General features: G+C 39.4%; 2 protein-coding genes across 7 annotated transcripts in view; one reads left to right on the forward strand and one right to left on the reverse strand.

Annotated features, from left to right (window-relative positions):
- Positions 1–1012: 1012 nt before the first annotated feature.
- Positions 1013–17572, reverse strand: xpo5 (exportin 5). The gene is made up of 33 exons (XM_030748671.1): positions 17337–17572; positions 16693–16814; positions 16538–16610; positions 16321–16458; positions 14119–14301; positions 14006–14032; positions 13725–13910; positions 12392–12468; positions 12264–12308; positions 12062–12152; positions 11799–11882; positions 11525–11650; positions 11343–11433; positions 11130–11258; positions 10584–10699; positions 10326–10481; positions 10110–10151; positions 9934–10023; positions 9598–9797; positions 9408–9507; positions 8506–8687; positions 8287–8387; positions 8109–8205; positions 7868–8004; positions 7619–7716; positions 7459–7505; positions 7110–7219; positions 5663–5722; positions 5468–5562; positions 5274–5381; positions 3625–3762; positions 3033–3197; positions 1013–2770 (listed from the first exon to the last, which is right to left on the reverse strand). Exons 1-33 carry the CDS (start codon positions 17436–17438, stop codon positions 2624–2626), a joined length of 3663 nt encoding a protein of 1220 aa, XP_030604531.1. The 5' UTR covers positions 17439–17572; the 3' UTR covers positions 1013–2623.
- A 2372-nt stretch (positions 17573–19944) lies between these two features.
- tp53bp2a (tumor protein p53 binding protein, 2a) overlaps positions 19945–22471 on the forward strand; it is a 34615-nt gene continuing 32088 nt past the window's right edge. For 2 of the 6 annotated variants that reach the window (XR_004021081.1, XM_030747495.1), the window contains exon 1: positions 20591–20617. Coding sequence is in view for 5 of the 6 variants with exons in the window: in XM_030747495.1 (XP_030603355.1) it covers positions 20591–20617 (27 nt within the window). In the remaining variant the exon portion in view is untranslated. Of the gene's footprint in view, positions 20151–20267; positions 20357–20461; positions 20618–22471 lie in introns of those variants that run through there. The other 4 variants (XM_030747497.1, XM_030747500.1, XM_030747498.1 and 1 more) reach the window with 4 other exon arrangements.

Consider the following 22471-nt stretch of genomic DNA (forward strand, 5'->3'; position numbering starts at 1 on the left):
CAACATACCAAAGCCTACAGGGAGCCATCGTTTCTTCATTATTGCTCTTCTTCGCTGCTTCTCATTTACAGCATCTTTCTGCAGCTGGAAAATAGCAAATGCTGCTTTACTGTCCCCTACCGACCCGAGTAAGAACTGCCGTTCCTGCATCTCCGGAGGCCAAGGAGATTTTGCAAACATGATCATGGAATCGCTCCTTAATTCAACATTTCTTCATAATATACGCACCAAAAAAAGGATAGTATAGTTACTGATGATTGTAAATACTGAGGCAGTTAAGGAGCACCACATTTTAAAGATTATAAAATTTATCAAACTGACATGAAAGCAGACAGAAGCAGCTTGATGCAGAAATGACAAGTACAGTATTAGGGAATGTACTATAAACTTATTGATTACTGTCTCTTTTCTGTACTTGGATAATTAGACTATAAATGGGGGGGGGGGGGGGGGGGGGGGGGGGGGGGGTGAGACCTGGCAAAAAAGGACTACTGTGTAGAAACGTTTTGCATTTTAATAGCATCTGTAACAATGTATTATGTAGTTTAACTTAATTATGTCTGTTATTAATGTAATCATGTTGCACACACGGTTAGAATATTTTTGAGAAAATTAACTGCACTGTGTGCACTTTGAATTTACTGCTTTTGTGATATATGATCAGAAGTAAATATCGCTGTCAGTACCATAATATATATATATATATATTTTTTTTTTTTTAAATGTACAAGTACCCATGGAGTATAGCAGAGTCTGAACACACCTGTGCTCACACTGACATGTATTTTTTCCCCTTTAAAGATTTACTTTCATTAGTCAAAGCTAGACCCCCATGCTGGTCATTTTAATGTTTTAAATACTGCATATGAAAATTAATTTCTAAATAAATGTGAACATATTGTAATGAATAAATAAGATTCAGTTTTAATTTACTATTTTTCAATGAACTCTAATTAGAATGACAAAACTGAATTTTTCATTTTATTCAAAACCAACAAAAATATAAACCACACTACACTTTTAAAAAGCCTATTATCTCCTTTGTACATTACATTTTAGTGTTGAACACATTTTAAAAATAGCCACATGTGAACAATCAGCACAAAGACAGGCAAATCAATTCAACAATTAAAGGAAAATTGCTATTTCTAAGCAAGTACTTCAACTTGTTTATAAGTTTAACAGTATCTGAGATGTAGAGAAGTCTACATGCATATTAAAATTGTTAAAACAAAAGAAAAAAACAAAAAAAAAAACCAAACTCTGCCTTGATGGCTCCATAAGAGCAAAAACTCATCCAACAAATTATGCTGAAAAACAATCCCTTAAACAATAAAGGAATGTAGTGCTGGTTCATCTTTCTTCCTGGTTGGCAAAACCAGTACAAAAAAAAAAAAAAAATAATACAGCAAGAACACAACAGGAACACTTGGATTAAGCTACACATTAGTTGTTGAGCCCACTGTTAAATACTCTTTAATTTAAATGTAAATTAGATTTATCAGACACAACTGTCACAAACTTACAATGAGTGTTTTGGCACAGAGTGTGGCTGTATTATTTGTAGTATGATATGTGTTCTGCATTAAATTAGCTGATATGAATATTCGGCAAAGATAACTGGGGAAAAAAAAAAAAAAAAAGCAGTTTTTTTTAAATTCTATTTACAACTACAATGATAATTCGCATAAACAAAATCCATTTACTGTTTTCCCCTCTTAGTTTATGTATAGATAGAGGAACTTTAGCCCATGATATGGGATGTCACACTTGAGGTACCATCAGCACATCCTTCAGAATCAAACTAAATTCAAGCTGGTCCAGTTAAATGAAAAAAACAAACACACACAAACTGAACAGAGAAACGTGCACCAGAAGTTTTTTTCTGGAGTTTTTCCTTTCAACACGGGATGTAACAGGCTCCACCGCAGCAGCATGGGCACCCAACGTATCTGCCAACACTAACCTCTGAAATGATTATTATTTTATTAAAAGAACAAAAGGTCTCCACCGGTCCACAAGCCGCATAACACAGACATGCATTCTTGTTCCTTCATCGGGTTAACAGTGCATCTATCTGCTTTACTGGCTTCACTTGATTGGGTATCATTAGATGCTAGTTACTATGCTTAGTAGTTTCTCTCCTGGGCATGATGTTAGGAAATGAGAAAACACAGACACTGAAAATGAAAAAGGCCCAAAGTAAAATAAGAATGCACGACCGTCCTAAATAAAAATAGTTTTGTGGCAGTGCAATTATTAATGGGAATCCTTATTTGAAGACAAACCAAGAAAAAAAAGACCTTCAATTTGAAATAATGCCTACAGATTTCTTCTATACGTCTTATTTATGTGCAAAGAACTGTTGCAAAAGGATCTAAAAGGCATCGAGTCTGTGATACTTGCCTGTGCAAATGACTCGCTGTTATTAAGGATTAACAGAGGAGCGGCACAATGAAGGTTAACAGAAAAGACGACCTATTGAAAACCCCTGAGTGTTGACACATATGTTAGGTAGCGTCACACTGCCCCATCTGGAGGATGTTTAGTAGAAACCACGGTTCGCACACGTAACTCCGTCTTCACTCAGCGCGAAGTCTTCTTCTTTGCCCACTTTGTGTTCCTACAGCGTATCATTCTCAGGGGAGAAGAGAGCTGTCAGGCCCAGTGGTTCACTGTCCACTATATCCTTGTCTGGCTTCGGCTTTTTAAAGAGCGATGGAAGATTCCGGATATGAACCTCCTTCCTGAACTGCTGGCACAGAGCTTTCTGTTGGCAGGGGACAGGCAGAGGAAAGGTTAAACAGAGCTATCCAAGACCTGCAAGAAAGAATTTCATTAGATTGTCCGGCCCTGTTGAGCTGCTGCATTTTTCTGCTGCTGAGAACAGAAGATTTACAACACAGCCAGATTCACTCTGCTGAGTAATGACTTGCACTATTAGGCCGGTGTCTTTGGTTATCCCTAATGAGCCGTCTACAGCCAGACATACTAGAGAAGCACTGCTCTCTTGTGGGGAAATGTAGCATTACCCCAACAGTTCCTGCAATAAGCTTCTTGAACTGGTCTTTCCTCTTCTTGTCTCCAAATTTCTGGGCACTGGGGTCCATGAGCCTGTGATCATACTGGTCCAGAGCCTCTAAACTGATGTTTGGGATCTGGATCATCACTCCTCTCAGCTCCATGTAGCGAGGCCGCTAACAGAGACACACAGACGTACACATAAGCAAAGAAATTTAAAGATATGCAATACCAGGAGGCAAGGTGAAATTAAACTTTAGGGATTTATTACATCAATCTCCATAGGAAAGTCACTTTTGCTTCATCCTAAAAGACAGTAATATGAATTTAGCAGATGATTCTGAAAGGAAGTAGTTTTTCATGCAAAATTCAAGCTTTGCAAATGTGATGATTTGATGCTTTTTTCCATTGTCATTTCATTTCATTTTTCAAGTTCACTGTCATCTATAAGAATGTCTAAATCTGAGCAAGACTTTTTTCATTACTTTATGGCATTCAATAGATCAAAACAGATTAATTAGTAATAAAAATAAAATATTCTTCTGAATGGGAAAAACAGAAATAAAGAGCAGATATAGCAGACATTTTTGTCATTTGCCTCACCAGGTTTTCATAGATAAGCAAGGCCAACTGAGTGAGAGTAGAGTTGCAGACTTCATGCTGCCCATGAACTTGAAGGCCCCTAAGAACGCTGGTAAAGAACCATGTGACAGCTTCAGGGAGGAGATTACCCCCTACGACCTGAAGAGATGAGAGAAATTTAGAAATATAAAACAATGTCAGATACCTTTGCAGCCACCCTTCAAGTCATCATTAGCATCAGTGTAAATAATTAATGCTTGGCATGGCAGAGACACATTTAAAAAAAAAATATAAGTAGCAGGCAGGTGCCAAAATCAGGAGGAAAAAAAAATACACACCCAATTCTGAATAAGTTGGGACACTGTATAAAATGTAAATAAAAACAGAATGCTATGATCTGTAAATCTCAAACACGTTTTATTCACAATAGAACATAGAAAACATCAAATGTTTAAAGTGAGATAAGGTAGTAAAAGTAAGTGGTACTAAAAAGAAACAGCTCGAGGAACATTTTGTAACTGATTAGTTTGATTAGCAACAGGTCAATAACATGATTGGGTATAAAAATAAATAAACAGTATCTTAAGAGAGTGATAGTTTCTCAGAAGTAAAACTGAACAGAAGTTGACTAATCTGCAAAAGAAATTGTGGGCCAATTTAAGGCAAAGCAGAAAAACTGCTCTGTGGTCAGACAAATCAAAATTTGAGATTCTTTTTGGAAAACATGGACGCCACATCCTCCAGACTAAAAGAGGAGAGGGACCATGCGACTTGTTATCACTGCTCATTTCAAAAACCTGCATCTCTGATGGTTCAGGGGTGCATTAGTGCCTACGGAACCGGCAGCTTACACATTTGGAAACGCACCATCAGTGCTGAAAGGGATACACAGGTTTTAAATGTGTTTCTCACTTTAAACATTTGATGTTTACTATGTACTTTGTAAATAAAATATGGGTTTTTAAGATGCTGTTTTAGGGATGTGCTGATTGTTTGATACTGTTGGCCGATGCCAGTACCAACGTTTAGTATATTTTGTTTTTGTTGGTATTCCTTACCTCTTTTTTTTTTTTTTTTTGCAGAGAAACAAAGACATCTTCATTATAAATTAATAACTATTTCAAAGTCCTTTGCCACACCATCCAAAACTGATGGGAAAACGATAGATAAAAATCAGCCACTGCCACAGTGTATTTGGCCAGTACAGAAGTTAAGCTGATAAATCATCCCATCCTTATAAATCTCTTAAACTACATCCATAAATAATGTAAAATCTTCCAATTTATCCTTTCTTAACCTCAAAAAGTTTAAATAAAAAAAAAAAAAAATGTACTGATGCCAACTAGCATTTCCTGTGTAAGCCTGTAGTAATTCAGTCCTCTGTGCCACAAACCGCCAATGTTACCCAAAAACTCTTTACTTCAGTGAGCCACACTGCTGCCTAACAATCTCTTTAATTACAATGAGCACAGGCACTGCTATATGTCTATCACACGTATATACTCTGATGCTGAAATGCTCAATACTAAGCAAATGCACAACTTATTCTTGCTTAAGTAGCATTTTATTATAATGTGCAGTTCTCAGCTCTCTGAAAATGATCTAGGCTATTATAATAATTAAAAAAAAAGATCCTGCCTTATATCTAACTGTTAGATGAAGTGTGTTACCTGCCGCAGCAGAGTCCAGCAGACCAGGGAAGCCGTGCGATGACAGTTTGTGGTGTCCTTCCAGGACAGTGAGGTGAAGGACAGGGTGAGCAGGGACATGTAGAGGTTCTGAGAAAAGAAAAAGCAGCATTAAGTTTTTGAGAATATGCGACTGTGCTGTCCTCTGAATGTTAGGCGATGAGTTTCAGGTTGACCTCGTGCTTCATCAGGCATTTCCCCAGCTCTGTCAGCTCCTCTGTGGGCTGTGCAGGAGATGCTGTTTGCGCTGAATCCATCATCATTTCTTCCTCTTGAAAATCACAAGCCAAAGTAAAAAAAAAAAAAAAATTACAAGACTGGTCAAAATAAAAATCATCCAACTGACTCAAACTTTACAGTTTTACTCTTACCATCTATTTCCTCCTTATTTGCTGCAGGTTCAGCCAATTTTCTGGAAATACAGCTCACAGCTAAAAGAACAGGAAGAGACAATTATACTGCTGTAACAACTGAACTTCCCACTTTAAAAGCTAATCAAACAGTTGTGTGCAACAAAACAAAAACACCTTCATAGACAGCACAATGCTTTTGTTATTTTCACTGTAGAATGCACAGTAAAGTGAAATGAAAACAGCAACAGTCATTTAGTAGGAAAATATTATAGATTTCATTTAAATAAACTAATTTGCAAGTACATTGAACAGTCACTCACAATTTAGGCTGGAAAAAGTGAACTCTTAAATTTAGTAGCTTATACTCCACTTTAGCAACAACATCCTCAATCAGATGTTATCTAACAGTCTTTTTTGAGAAAAACAGACGTATGACTTTCCTTACAGGAAGGGGAAATCTCAGCAAACAAACAGTTCCTGTTGTATCTCCTTAATTGAAGCAAATGGCTCCAGGAACTTTTGGATAAGTCATTAACACAGTTCTTCACTTACTTCCTCCAGCCTGGACTGTGAGTAACATCTCAATATGTTCAATAATGACACAAAAAAGCACAAACTGTTTGTCTGTCATTAGTCAGACTGTGTTTGTTGGCAATTTCAAAAGGTGTAGTTTATGAGTAATCATAACAAAAATTCTGGTAAGGGTTCAAAACCAGTTTGTGTGACTGTACATGTCAAACACTGCAGAAGCAGCACCATGCAGTGTTATGTTTGTGTAAAGCAGGGTTTGCCTTGTGAATTAAACTCAAGTATAAAGTTATCACCAATACAAATCTTACTGGAAAGAATCTACTACAAACTGTAGAGTCTCACTCAGCTCCATCTTTGAATGATGACTGATCTTTGCACTTTACTGTGCTCTGAAATCAGTGTTAGCTCCAAAAAGTTAAATTTACAATGTAACAGAAGTGCATTTGAACAATTAATAAGCCATGCATATCATTAACTTCAGTAAAGAAATCAATACTGCAACATTAAAACAACTGTAACAGCATTGTTATAAATATAACTTACATTTGCATCAAGTATTCTATTCCAGTGCCAAACCCTTCAATCTTTAAACAGGATGTGTACTTGATAAATGGTAAAAGGACTCATTCTTATCTAGCACTTTTCTACTATACTTGGAGGACTTTATACAACATGCCTCATTCACCCCTTCACACCCATTTATACAGGTACTTTTTTCTAAGCCCAAGTGCTTTCTATCCAACATTCACACACATTCACAAAGAACACATCAGAAAGCAGTTTGGGGTTCAGTATCCTGCTCAAGGATACTTTGGCATGCAGACTGGATTAGTAGGTGACCTGCTCCACCTACTGAGCTCCAGCCACCAAATACATAAACTTGTTTCAAACTGTAATTCAAGTGGGAGCAGATACTAAAGACACTGATACTTACTGAGAAGTTCTAGCACCTCCCTCGTCAGCAGGCGTACTACTTGCTCCTCCAACATCTCCTGCGTCACCTGGCTTTCCTGATTGACCAATTCCTCCTCTTCGTGCTCACCACTAAGAACACAACAAATAGGTCACTAGTTTGCATCTGACACAATGAAACCAAGAATTATATTCACCAAACCTTACCAATGATATATTTTTATTTTAAACTGCAATTGACAAAATCCCATTGTTACAGAAAAAATACAGATCAGATCGAGTCCATATTTGTTTATATTTGGGGCATTTGTGTGAAATTTGTGCTATGGACTGAAAATTCATATGGTCACAAACATTGTACCAAAACTCACTTGATAGAAGTCCGCTGATTGATGACCTGCCACCTCATATTGAGTCGCTGAAGCAGTAAGAAGAAACAAAGCCATGATATTTAGCACATTTAGAGTTGCAAAGGTTATTATATGTTTATTATATAATAAGTAAGAGAAGAGAGGGTTTGGAGTTCCTAACCTGCAGCATGTAGCCAAATAATGGTCCCAGCAGAGGGCAGAGCAGATTCTCATAGTACTCCTGAGGACATGATAGCACCAGCTGCCTCAGAAACAGACGTACACTTGTAAAGGAAATTGAATGTTTATATAAAACTTTAGCTCAGCGTCATTCATGTCAGGTCTTACAGGCAAATGTGTATCATCGAACCACTGAGTGAAGCATGGAAAAACTGAGCAAATCAAATGAAGCAAACGCAAATAAGGATATGAATCATCGGGCGAAGTCTGTGGTCAGGCATGTGGTCGAGGGAGACAAACGCAGAGCCAGCTATTCCTTCAGCCAACTTGTCAATGGTGTAGAACTCCTGCTGGAGGGACACACCTGCGCTTCCCAGGATTTGGTAGCTGCATGGATTAAAAAAGTGGAGGTAAATTTAATCTGCAACAGCACAGGATGTATGATGCCAAGAAAATTAGGGGTATAAAGCTTTCAAAGCCACAGTTCTCACCAGTTATCATATAATGTGCAGAAAAATCCCTGCATGCGCTCTATGTTGGTTTTATACACAGGAGAGTCGTAAATATGATAAAGATGATGAGAGAGACCTGTAAATGGCACACAGGGAGGTTTGACCACAATCTTTTTTTTTAGGTGACGGCTCACTTTTGGCAAAAGGCTCCTCTTACCAAGAACCACTTTCTTCTCACTATCCATGATCTCATGGGCTCTGCTGAAGGTCTCACTGAGACGAGCCATGTTCTCCGGCATGAAAAGACTGTTCTGAGTCCTGCAGAGACGAATAATGAGAGGCAGGTCAATGATCAATATATTGGTATGGTAAAAAGGATGAATACTAGTTTTTAATATAAAATGGGACTTTGTATAACATCATGCCACAGGCGCACCTGATTAGTGCCAGTAAGTTGGGCAGCAAAACCAGAAACTGGGCAGTGCTGGGGTTTCTGTACATGGGAGCTCCAGCAGGAGTGTACCCCACAACAAAGCCACCAGCCTTGGCCTCCTCCAGGTCTGCAGGCCACCGTGCCCGCTTCACCACCGCCAATATGGCATACAAACAGAAGCTCAACTAGAAGAAGATTAAACAAAAGAGGATTAAGCAGTTACACGCTACCCTATTTTTATCCATTCTTATAACATGACTATAGATTTTCAACAGCCTGCCTTGTAATTTCTTGTTATATCTAAAAGTTACCATTTTTAGTTTGCCCATTTTTATCACCAAATACCCAACAAAAGCTAATAAATAAATAAAACAATGCATGAGCCACAGCTGCAGTCTGTTTTTAACTCTAATCAGCAAATTTAAGCATGCTGCATTAGATTAGGTTTAAAGCCCTGCTACACCCATTTACAGTCACACAACTGCTACGTAGCCTAAAGGCCTACAGCCAGGTGACTTTGACATTTGCTTATTTCTAAAAACAAACTCCAAGGATAAGTCAAAAGGTGCGTCAGAATTTGAAATCTGAGCTTTTATTACTGGTGGGGAAAGGAAAAAAAAAAAAAAAAAAAAAAAAAAAAAAAAAAAAAAAAAAAAAAAACATGGCATGTTCTGTCTGGAAGGTTTACACATCAGTAAAAACAAGCTCTGTTAGTGACCAAATGCTCTGGAAAGTGTGCACATGTATGATGTCGTGAGGGTCCAAAACAAGAACATGTGGCTTCTTTCAGTGTTTAAAACATAACTAGTTTGAAATACTTTGTCATTAAATAAAAGTTAAATAAGCAAACCTACAGTGATCTTGATTGGTAGGATCCTTAACTTAGTTCACCCCTATACACTTACTCTCCCTCTATTAAAGCTCATATCTCTATCTTCACGTTCCTCTGTGACCACCTTATCTGCCCCAATAAAGGACAGGAATGTGGCTGGGTCCCATAGCACACTGAAACACAAAGAAGAGGAAACTATTATCCATCACAACATTCAATCGCATCAGGTACAATTTGAGGCAAAAAAACAGTTTTAGACTCACTGCCGAATTTCATCTGAGGTCCACTCTGCAGTCACTGAGGCCATCAGTTCATCTACAAATGCCTTCTGCTTCTCAAAGTCTTTGAACTGGTTACTGATGAGAACCAGAGCTTCCATCAGGGAACATTTCTCCATGTGAGTGACCGTGACTCCACTCGAAAACAGCTCCTTCACATGGTTGTAAAACATCTCAAAACAAGGCTGTAGAAGGTATAAAAAAAAAAAAAAAAAAAAAAAAAAAAAAAAAGATAGTGACATTTACTTAATCCCATATAGCAAAGTGCACTTCAAGAAAATACATCCAATGATAATTTAACTGGAATAGAAAGACCATTACCAACATATACTGTGGGTAATCCCGGCAGATTTTTATGATGGAAGAACAGGCGTGCCTCCTTACATTCTTCACAGCTCGAGTCCAAGGTGCCTTTAGACAGCAGCAAGAGAATACATTTATTTTTTCATATATGTCATGAAAGATTAAGGAAAAATGGCTCTGTGAAGGAAACTTACTTTGGTTTCCTGATCAATTGCAAATGTGACGGCTTTAAAGAGCTGTAGGAACAAAAAAATAATTCAAGGTCCACATATTAAAATAAACTCTTCTAGAGTATAAGCACAAGAAACATACACCAAGCAACAATGTGAGACAAGAACTTCCTGATTGATTTTGACAAACTGGATTTACAAAGTAAACGTTATACAGAAACCAATAACAACTCAGCTGACCTTGATGAGGACCTGTGGCAGGAAGTGCGTTCTGTGTACAGCAAATGGGAAGAGGGCAGAGACATTGGTGAGCACACAGGACAAGATGAGCGGGTCTTTGGTCTCGTAGTTCAGCAGGGCTTGCAGCAGCTCCATGCTCTGATCGATGGGCAACTTCTGCAGTTTAAGGCAGAAGGAGGGAAAGCCTTCACATTAGTTTAACTACCATTACTTGTACACTGCTATTTCTGTTGTGGTACAGAAAATGTATTCCTTTACCTCCTCTTCCAGACTTTTGACAATCTGTGAGAACATGCACTCCACAAAAACTGTCATTGCATCCCACTGGACCACTGAAGGAGACAGGAGGGAACACAGGCCCTCTGCAGTCTTAGCTAGAGAAGTGCAAAGTGAGGTGTGTTTATTTATCCATCAATATGTAAATGAATCTTATGTTTTAGGTTTTGCTGGCAATGCATTGCACAAAAAACAGTTCTCCGATATCAGGCAACAGGGTCAATATCAGCCACTAATATATCGGTGCTCCCTAGTTTTTGCTTAGTGTCCTTAAAAGACTCAAAAATATACTGTACTGTTCATGTGTTACTAGCAAAATAAGTTTGCTATACCTGAACTGGCTTTGGCACTTGCACTAGTATCGTAATTCTCTCTAGCCCAAAATTATTCCAATATTATTACATATTTTACATGATGAATGAAATCTATCAGCATATGCCCATTAAAATCCCTCCAAGCAGTAAACCAAAACACATCTGAAAACAGCAGTCAGTTTCTCTCTTTGGTACTGTGGCAAAAAGTACTTACATGTGGTATCTCCAGTATCTATCGGGCTGGTAATTTGATACTGTAACCATTCCGCTCCTATCTGGAAAGCCTCTAGAGGAACAACGCGACATGCACTCCTCAAAACCTCTCCTTGCTGCGCTCGGAAAGCTGTGAAGCACCAAAAGAAACAAAGCATGCATAAAATAAAAGTATTACAATAACTGAAGCAAAAATTGAATCCTCAGCACTTACAATTAAAGAAAAAGTTGAAATCCTCATCACTATCAAAGTCCACGCGGGAGTACTCGCAACTTGGGTTATCTTCTCTAGATGGGAACCCAGTCTAGAGACAGGAAGACAGATGAATGAGTTATTAACACCTTGTTTGGCTTGAAGTCACACTGAGAATAATGTTGCTGTCACCAGTGCCTTGCCTTGACTAGGTTGGTCATAGATGTTCTGAGGAATCTGATGGCAATCTCAACAACAACTGCATCTTTTGACAGAGTCTCATGTCTGAACAAAGCTCCCCATGTCGCCAAGGTGGAGGACTTTAAAAACTGCAGGAAAATAAAGAGAAAAGCAGTCACGACAAACAGTTGCTTCTAGGTGCTTTAATTGTAAGGTAAAGACCACACAATAATTACAACACTCAAATGTAGTCTTACTTCATTGTTATTTTTTTTTTTTTTTTTTTAGGCATCTCACCTGACTGGAATGTGTAGTAAAGGCTAAAAGGGCTTCCATGTACTTGCTCAGATTTGCAGGTACTTCAACATCTACATCTGATCCCTGCAGAGAGACGATGATCCCCACTGTTACCCACCCTTCAACTTTAAAAACAATGTCTAAACCACTATATATATATATATATATATATATATATATATATATATATATATATATATATATATATATATATATATATATATATATATATATAAAAAATAAGGGGGGGGGGGCAAACTTACCACTAATGAGCAAAGCTGACCTCCCAAAGCACACAGGACCTGACAGAGCCTCTTCAGGAAGACGTAGCGGCGCTCCACCACCTCCACTGCTCTAGAGGTACACATAGAGGATTCTGTGTCACAGCCAGATGTACTTAAAACTAAAACCAACAAACTACACCTGTTTTTGCTCTTCAGTTGGTAGATATGTCACTTTACTTACTGTGATTCTGTGGATTTCTGACATAGAGCCAGCCCATCTGCTGACCTGTAAGCAGACACACAAAATTAAACTGCAGTAGAAGCGGGGGCATGAAGCCTGCAGAGACACAGAGAAGCAACTGTACTCACTGGGCTGCTGAAAGGATATACTGGATGGCCACGTCGTCAAACAAAAGCATGAACGGCTTCCTCTCTTCTTGCTTGCCCTGTGGCAAGATGGCAGGATTAAAAACATGTTGGTATTGGTAGTTTACTGTAAATATCCACTGACAATAAGCTATAGGTCACCATAATGTATTATTACTGATCTTATCCAGGGTGCTGCAATTAACAAGGCCATTTTACATCCCAACTAGAAAGCCTCTAAATTCTAAACAAAAAAAAAAGGAGTTATTTTAATGGTAAAATCTCTAAGTGCATCAAGATTAAATAAACCATGACAGAGATCACGTTAAACAAATATTTCCCCATTCTTGAATTTTTTTATTTTTAAACAATGATAGAAAAATCTGGAGGCCATCCATCATTTTGACAAATCAGAACACCATAACAATAAATAATTTGCAGGCAGCACTGAAAACAGCCATCTGTCCATTTCATAACACAACATTAAGCATACAATATAATATTGGAGTGTCTGTGATCAGTACGCGATCATAGGTGCAGCTGTGCCCTTTTAATATCGCAGGAATCCTCTGGGTGAAGTAGGATCAGGACATCCCACATTCAGACCCTTTTGGTGACTGTGATCACTACCCTGGGAGAAACTGCCCTCCATGACCACACAGTCGGTGCTTCTATTTATGTTTTGTGTTCATGTCCTCATAAATGCAAACTATTTTCTGTGTATTTAACAGGCATGAAAGACCAAGAAGAGACACAAACGCAGCCGCAGGAGTTCATAAGCTAGTGTACTCTTATTGCTGAAGTATGGCCTCCCATTTATCCAAGCCCGCAGAAATGCAAGTGTTGCGTCAATAAGGGCATCCCACATGACATTTTTACCAAATCAAACAAGCTGATCCATCTGCTATGGCGACCCCACTCTGGGAAATACAGGAGCAGCTGAAAATACCTTCTTAATTTTATGTGTATTTGCCAATTTTAACTGAGTTGCTGCTTCAAATATACCACCAATAAATATGTCTCATGATCACTGCATTTACAAAATTACAACATAACAGAGGTTTTTACAACTTGGTCCGTCAAAAGGAAAAATACAAAAAGGCATTTAGTAAATTCAGTGGATCCAACTGATGAAAGCTGCTGTGAAAAGAAACTGGAAAACTGGTGAGCTTGTCTGGGAATTCATGCACCTTTTAAACGGCCACATGCTGGCACTGTTGTTCTGGATCCCTAAAGAGCTGCAGATTTTTATTTTTGTAAGATTTCCACACAGTACCTATTTGACAGAGACAAAATTATCTCTCGACAGCTATCGTGAGCAATTCCTGGGCCTCACCTTGCGGCTCAAAGCAATGAGCAGACACTCTGCTGCCTCGAGCTGCAGCTCCGGCTCACTCAGCAGAAGACACAGAATCTCCAGCAGATGACAGTTTCTGGAGGTTATGTACACCAGAGAGACCCAGTCTATGTAGCCCGCGAGTGTATTTAGCGTAGCCACAGCAACTCGACAGTGAGCTCTCAGCTGTGTGGAAAAATTAGAAGTAAGTAATGCGGCATAATCAAATGGAGCAATAATGTTTATAATTTCAGAGCAGACATGCGCTAATGCTTTCTTACCTGTAGTTCATGTCCAGGTGACCCTTTCTAGATTTAAAAAACAGAGCAGACATATTTTAGTCACTCTTCTTTCTACTTTCTTGCAACATAAATAAGGATTGGATTCCACTGACCAATTTACGATAGTCCTCAACATTAACTTGCAGAATGCCCATCATGAAACTGAAGATGCTTTCCATGTTTTGGGTGAGTGTCTGCTGTATGTCTCTGCGTCGCTGGGTAGGCAACGTCTGGAAGGTGATCACATCCTCAGCCAGCCTCAAAAGGATCAGCATGACCAGCTCTGTCTGGGCCTCCTATGAAAGGCAAAGAGGAAGTTCAGTTTATCTTGATTCCCCTTCATTTATCTTTATGTGGCTGTAATAGGAGTCTTTAAAGAGGTGCTTTGTGACAAATCAAGCACGAGAGCATCAAAAACGTGTGTGAATGCTCACCCTGGTCCATGAAGGTGAATCCAACCTAATAATATTTAAGCATCCTTTAAAACATGGCACAAATTTGACTGCTTGTAATCACATTAAAGGATAAGCACGCTCAAGACTACAAACTGTATACATTTCTCTAGCATTTTAACTTGCATTATATTTTTAGAGAACGCCCCAAGCATCATAAAAACAGTTCTTAGGAAACCTCAAAGCTGTTCCTTTATGTAAAAACATTTGTGTTGAACAGACTTTTGCCTGAACATCACATTTCAGCATCAACACTGGCTCATAATCATACAGAGCAAAAAACACTGCTTTCGCGCCACTGTCAGAGGCGCAAACCGACCTTCCAGCACCAACAAAGTCCTCACTCACCTTTTTAAAAGTACTTTTCTGAGTACTTTTCTGAGTCTATCACACAATTTTAGCTTCAAATAGCACAAAAAAACATCCACGAGGGATTACAAAGTGAGAACGCTGCATGCATTTACCAAGCAGCAACCTCCAAGACCAAAAAAGGAAGCCAACGCAAAGTGAAAGAACCTGCAGTTCCTTTAATGGCCACTTGAGGCTGGCTTCACTTCCTATTGACGTCCATGTTTAAAATGCCCCCCAAAAAATAATGTTTATAAATGCAAGCTTATTACCCTTAGCTTATAAAAAAAACACTCCACCCTCTCATCCAAATATGATCACATCTGATTCCAAAACAGTAGCATCAAAAAGATTAATGTAATGTTTTAAAATGCCAAGCTCAAATTTAATGGGTAAAGCCACAGTTGGCTGGTTTTGCCCATCTTTTATATACAGCAATAATAACTTTAATTACTACTAATAAATTCTCCCCAACAGGATCCCCTTCCAAGGGCAGCACAGTAGCGTGGTGGTTAGCACAGCAAGAAGGTCCTGGGTTCGAACCCACCATCTGGCCAGGGCCTCTCTGTGTGGAGTTTGCATGTTCTCCCGGTGTCTGCGTGGGTTCTCTCTGGCACTGCGGCTTCCTCCCACAGTCCAAAGACATGCAGTTAGTGGGGTTAGGTTAATTGGAGATTCTAAACTGGCTGTAGGTGTGAATGGTCGTCCGTCTCTCTGTGCTAGCCCTGCGATGGACCGGCAGCCTGTCCAGGGTGTACCCTGCCTCGCACCATATGACTGCAAGGAAAGGCTCCAGCCTCCCTGCTATCCTCAGCTGGATAAGTTAAAGAAAATGGATGGATGGAAGATCCTGCTTGCTTTTTCTTTATGATTTTCTTTTGGAATTTAGTATTTTGCTTTTGTCACAAGCTCTGTTTTCTGAAGGTGGTATATTAAAAAAAAAAAAAAAAAAAAAAAAAAAAACTTTAAATAATCAGTCAGGTTCTTAGATCAAATGACAGTGTGTACTTCACTTCAGTCAGGTGAGCTGACACTGGGTTACAGTTAAACAAGTGATCAGTCTACTGAAGTATGGATACATTCCCATAAAAAAAAAAAAAAAAAAAAAAAAAAAAAAAAAAAAAAAAAAAACACAGGATGTAGGTTCTCTAATTATCAAAATATAGCTACAAGTTTAAAAAAAAAAAAAAAAAATACCATGGGTCATCCCCCCAGTGTTGTATGTCTGAATGAAGGGGAAGAAACAAATGTAAACCCAATGCTGAATGCTTTAGCTTCCAGTGATAAAACAAGGAAGCGGAAAAAGGATGTTAGGTTCACATTTGGAAGATGACGATATCTATCAATGCCCAAGTTTACATGATGAAGTAATAGGAAAATGAATGAGTAATCTTTGACTGGTCCTTATTTGCATGCGAGTTATTCCATTCTCATATTCAAATTGAATCCATGCCGGCTGAGGAAACAAGTAGGATGCAGTAACAGTGAGCTTCCTGCAACATACAAGTTACTCACTCCTTGTTTAGTGAGAGTCTCCATCTCTTTCAGCATATCTGGCCAATGCTGAGGCCATTCTCTCTTTATCATTTCCACAACAATTCGTGACAGGGCATCTTTGATGTGGCTCTCCTCCTCCAGGATCGAATGAGTACCCTGAAAAGACACAATAACCAGCATCAGAGAGGAACAACTGTGATGTGTTGTTAACAGCCTTTTCACCAATTTCACTTACATTTGATAACAGCTGCATGGCGCAGTCCTTCAGGTGGACTTTTTCCTGTTGCTGCATGTTGTTCCACCTGAACCTACAGAGCGACATTAACTTTCTGTCAAACATTCAATCATGCATTTCTTTTATTACATTTATGCCAGTTATCGTCCACTCACTTGATGACATGCTCCAGGATTTGCAAACCAAAGTGTCTCACTACAGCTGCCTGGGTTTTGTCAGCTAATTGTAAGCCACATGGGACACACAAGGAGCTCGTCTCTTTAAACTCCTCACAAAACTGTTGGGGTGAAAAAAAGAACCGATGTAATTTCATAGACCAGCACATGTTATAAGACTTTAAACAAATACTTAGATGAACTCAACACTACCATACACGTGTGATCCGTCAGATAGCAACAGCTAATTCACAAGCATTATAATAAATACTTGAATAGCAGAGAGCCAATCTCCCAATTGGGTTTTGAGATATTCTCGGGGACAGAATTAGCTGGAATTAGTCAGCTGCCCTCATTAAATCGACCTCTGTCTTTTTACCACATGGACATGGAATGAATACGGGTCCACACTGGCTGTGTTGTTGAGGTGATGGTCGTGGCATGCCGGCTAGCTCGCAATACAAGCAGCTACCATCACTGCAGACTAAAGTAACATATATGAACCGTATAAACAGAGCTGTTACTAAGAAACCACGCATAAAAACCCTATTTATTCAGCTACGCCGGTGAATTATTCTCCTTTCACAAATGAATGACGAGCTCAGCGAACTTAGCAGCTAGCTAGCAAGCATTAACGATGCTACCTTTAGGGCCTCCAGTCGGTAAATTTGACTTGTTTCTGCGTCCATAATCACATTCACAGCTTTCACAAGCTGCTCACACATGGCGGCCACCTGGTCAGCCATGACTTCAGGTAACGTGTTGTACACTGTTAAGACGAAAGCAACTCCCTTATGCAAAGCACCTGCAATACAGTGAACCGAGCGCTACGCGTAGGGAGGTACCAACGTGTACAAAATGTGCTGCCACTCGCTGGTTTGAACGGTTTGCTCGCCGTTGATAGGGTATTCTGGGAGTTGTAGTTGAGTTTTAAAGATCGTTACAAACGTCTGTTACGTCTGAGAAATGTGACGCATGAGCCACAGGGTATGTTATTGTAAAAACTGTTATTGTAAAAACAGGGTATGTTATTGTAAAAAAAAAAAAAAAAAAGTAAACTAAAATAAAGCGAAACAATATGGTTTACTTACAAAACAAATTAAAATAAAATAAAACAAAATACAGGAAATGTATTCCGTTTAAGTCTTGGTTAATTTGGCCAGCACGTTTACATGACTGTAAGTCAGTACTTCTTGTATTTGTATTAATGGAAGAAGAAAAGGACTTGTATCGATTGGCTAGACAAAGAGCTTGAGCTGGAAAGGAGGTGGTTAAAGTTAGAGATGGCAAAGTGCTAACAAGTGAAGAGAGTGTGCTGAGAAAATAGAAGGATGGGTTATGGAGCTATGAATGTAGAGGAGAGGAGGATAGATGGAGAAAAGTTAGTGAAACGGGAAATACAGAGGGTTAATAAGGAGGAAGTGAGGGCAGCTATGAAGAGGACGAAGAGTGAAAAAGCAGCTGGTCCAGAAGAAGTGTACTGCTATCAATTTTAAAGAAGAAGGGTGATGTACAACTACAGAGGGATAAAGTTGATTAACCATAACATTAAGCTATGGGAAAGAGTTGCTGAAATTAGGCTAAGAAGAGAAGTGACAATCAGTGAGCAGCAGGATGGCTTCATGCCAAGAAAGAGCACTACACATGGAATTTTTTGCTTTCAGAGTGTTGATGGAAAAGTATAGAGAAGGTCAGAAGGAGTTGCACTGTCTTTTGTGGATCTATAAAGCACATGATAGGATGCCAAGAGAGGAACTGTGATATTTTAGGAGTAGCAGAGAAGTATGTGAGGGTGGTGCAGGACATAAGGACAGCAAGACAGTGGTGAGGTGAGGTGTGCAGTAAGAGTGACAGATGGATTCAAGGTGAGGGTGGGATTACATCAGGGATCGGCTCTGAGCCCCTTCTTGTTTGCAGTGGTTATGGACAGGCTGACAGGTGAGGCCAAGCAGGAGTCTCCGTGGACTGTGTCTGCAGATGGCAATCTGAACTGTAGTGAGAGTAGGGAGCAGGTGGAAGGAGGTATGCTCTGGAGAGAAGAGGAATGTAACTAAGAAGAAGCAAGACAGAATAGATTTGGGAATGAGAGGGAGACAGGTGTAACACTGAAGTTGCAAGCAGTATACATATTGAAGGTGGGTGAGTTTAAATACCATCAACCATCCAAAGCAATGAACAGTGTACAAGAGAGGCGAAGAGGAGAGTGCAGGCAGGGTGGAGCGGGTGGAGATTGGATTGATCAGGATTGATTTGTGACTAAAAAAGTGAAAGGGGAGGCTGGATACAGTGGATGGATATGGTGGCACAAAAACAAACAAACAAACAAAAAAAAAACAGAGGAGGATCCCATGGATGGAGAAAGATGATCTGCAGTCTCGACCCCTAAAAGGAGCAGCCAAAAAATGAAGAAAAAAAAATACCTCTTCTTATCTTGCCCTTCACAAGGACTTGACAAACTGAAGTAGATTAAAAGCAACACATCATGCCATAATCTAAAGAAACAGCTGAGAAACAAAGTCATTGACATCATCAAAGCCATTTCTAGCCAGTTCTTGCTGTCAAGGGTGGCACAATTAGTTATTAGATTTAGGGAGCAATTACTTTTTCACACTGGTCTCACATAGGTTTGGATAGCTTTTTGTTTTTTTTTCTTAATAAATAAAATCATCATTTAAAAACTGCATTTTGTATTTAAGCTGGTTATCTTTGGTAGTGTGACAAATATACCCCCCCCCCCCCCCCAAAAAAAAAAGAAACAGAAAAGCAAAACTAAGAAATCAGGAAGGAGGCAAGAATTTTTTCACAGCACTGCATGTTAAGATATATTTAATATAATACATCTGACAAGTTATATTAACTCTGATAATGATTAATTGTTTTGATTTGTTGTGTAATCCTCTTTGAATATTTTTTTCTGTAAAGAAACTTGTAATTTGAAAGGAGTTTTTGTCATCAAAAAGAAAATTATTAAAATTAAGACTAGCTAGATTATTTTTAATCACAGCTCCTTTCACCGACCGTTTCTGTCTTTATTTGATTCCAAAACAAAATAGCTTAGAAATATTTTTTTCGGGAAAAAAAAAAGCTTTTAGTTAACAAAACGGTTTTACAGCTGCTGCGCATTTACCTTTCAGTTTGTCACAGAGCAGAGTGAGACTTCTTACCTCTGCAAGTTTAATCTGCTGCTGAGAATCTCATTAACAAACTGATTGAGGTTCACTTCTGTGGCTTCAATATTCAGCGTACGATTTTCGTATTTAGACAGGAGCTAGAAAATGCAAAAAGTAGGCGAGTCCAGTCCAGCCGGTGGGGGTGTTTTCTGCACGGGCGCGGGGAGGAGCTTGAATTCCACAGTGGAATGAGTTTCCTCTCACTACGTCACTCCGGGATAGGCTGCGAGCGACTGAGGAACGCTGTCATTCAACTGGGTTTCGAGCCGATTACCTGCGTTTCCTCTGGTAAGTAAAACCTTTCAAAGAAACTGTTAAGCATCTCCCTTCAAATGTGTGTGTATTCTTACTCACAAACCCTTTTTTAACTCGTTCCTCGCGCTCGCGTCTGTAGCCGTTACTAAGTTGGAAAGCGATGCTCGCGCAACTACAACGGAAACTTTTGCCGTGAAGGCCTTGTTATCTGTAGCAACAGGTCTACGACACGAGATGCAGTTAACTTTTATTGCCTTTTGTTTTTTCGATTTTTTTTACTTTGTAGCTGAATTTCAGAGCATAACCATGTGTTGTTGGTGTGTATGTGTGTTTTTTAAATGCAGGACGGGATCCCCTCCCCAAGCAGGAGAAAGTAGCCTTGCCTGTCGCGGCTTTGGGATTGCAGCGATCGCCAGTCCCAACAGCCTTCGTCGAAACTGCCAGCGGGGATTCATACTGTGTGGGTTAGCTAAATGCGGTACGAAGCTAAAATGATGCCGGTGAGTTGTATTTTATTTATATGGCGATAAGTTTTTACCTTGTCCTATTGCGCAATATGCCTGTTTTCGATGGTATATCACCCTGCGGTGCTTTCATTCCATTACCTGGGCATTTAAATTGAGGTGGTAAGTTGGTGCGGTTGCTACTTTGTGACATTACTGTGTCGACACGGGCGTCTGTTGTGAAGTTTATTAGCTGTGAGTAACATAGATGATCGTGGTTGCGTAGTGTCTGTTTGCTTCATGTGATTTGTACACCCATACAAGACTTACTCGCCTATTAATTAGTCGTAATTGTAGGTATTGTTAGTATACGGGCAGCATTCACCTGGGTCTTGCTGGCACTGGACCGTCCTCAGCTCTGGACTCCTGCCATGTCATCCCCATCATTTTCAACATCATCAGAGGTTCATTGCTTTTGCTGCAGTGCAAGGCTTGCTCTCTTTCTCTCTCAGCACTTCTTTGATGTGTAGAGAAGGCAGCGCGCAGCAGTCTGCCTGCATGTGTGCAGCGTAGAGAAACAAGGTTCCCAACAAGTAGAAATGGTGATTAATGAGTAATGTACTTCTCCTCCTCTGTAGTGACTTTGCCTCATTGCCAATAAAGGGGTGAAATGCAAGAAAATGCCTGGATTGGTAACTAATAAATATTTAACCCTGTTAAATTTTGTCTACAACTTGTTTACCAAAAGGTTTCATGGAAGATGGGCTGCAACTAAGAAATAGTTTCCAAATCAGTCTGTCAGTATTTGTTTTGATTGTTGGGAGCTGAAATCTTTCATCAAGATAGTTCGGTTGTCTTTCTGTTGCTTAATGAACAGATGTTTCAGCACTAGTGGCCACAATGCTTACATTAGAGGATATACCTGTTGTAATGTTAAGATAAAATTGACTTATTCTGTACAATACATGGTCATATTTTGTGTATATTTTTTAATGTTAATGCTAATAGCTGATGAAACACTGTGTTTAATGGTGTTCCTATTTGTAGGATCTACTACTGTTGCCCTTCTCTCCTCAGACCTGTGCTGCTGGTGTTCTTTCATTGAATTAATCATCTTAGCAGTGGAGAGAGTCGTGTTCGGGCGACTCCTGTCTGGTGCATGACCTCAGTCTGCTACAGGCACGTAGTCATTTGTTGTTGCCAAGCTCGGTTCCAGTGGACACTGAACTAAACTGTCACTCTTACATAACAGAGCTGTTTCTTTATTGGCTCTTAATAATTACCTCGTTTGCTCCTTCTCTGTTACCTGAGGATATCTTTGTATGTGCTATTGGTGTGTTTGAATGGGATACAGCTCCTGGTGTTCACTGATAAACACAAAGTGGCCTTTATGTAGCTGTGTGTGATGTGAGGTATTGTTTTATAAAATACGCCAAAAGCTCATGACCCTGCTCGTGCAGGCCGTGGGCTCGGGGGCGGTGGGCAGTGAGAATGGAGTGTTGTAATTGCTTGCTGGGATGGTAAATAGGGGGTCACTGTTTCCTGAACACAATGGGCTGCAGGGACTCTTTAGCAGCATGCTGTGGTGGGTACATTGTGTGTCTATGCCTGTGCTGTGGCAACACCCCGATAAGGGACGTTCTCCCTTAATTAAACCATAGCATGGTATAACTCATTTACTCCTGATTTACTGTTAGCTGTACTGAAACCAGCCTTTGTTCTGCAGACATTTATTAATGCCACATTTAGGCTTAAATTCTCTGCTGGTTTATTAGCCCATATTTCCTCTTTGTGCACTTTTTGACAGGATTAATTATATTCTATTGCCAAAATAAACATAAAACGACAGAAACCAAACTGGAAGAAAATGGGTTTTTTTTTCTCCACATACCAAACACTTCCTCATTCCTC

This window comes from Archocentrus centrarchus, chromosome 15 (assembly GCF_007364275.1).
Source record: "Archocentrus centrarchus isolate MPI-CPG fArcCen1 chromosome 15, fArcCen1, whole genome shotgun sequence".
In the NCBI taxonomy this organism is placed as follows: Eukaryota; Metazoa; Chordata; class Actinopteri; order Cichliformes; family Cichlidae; genus Archocentrus; species Archocentrus centrarchus.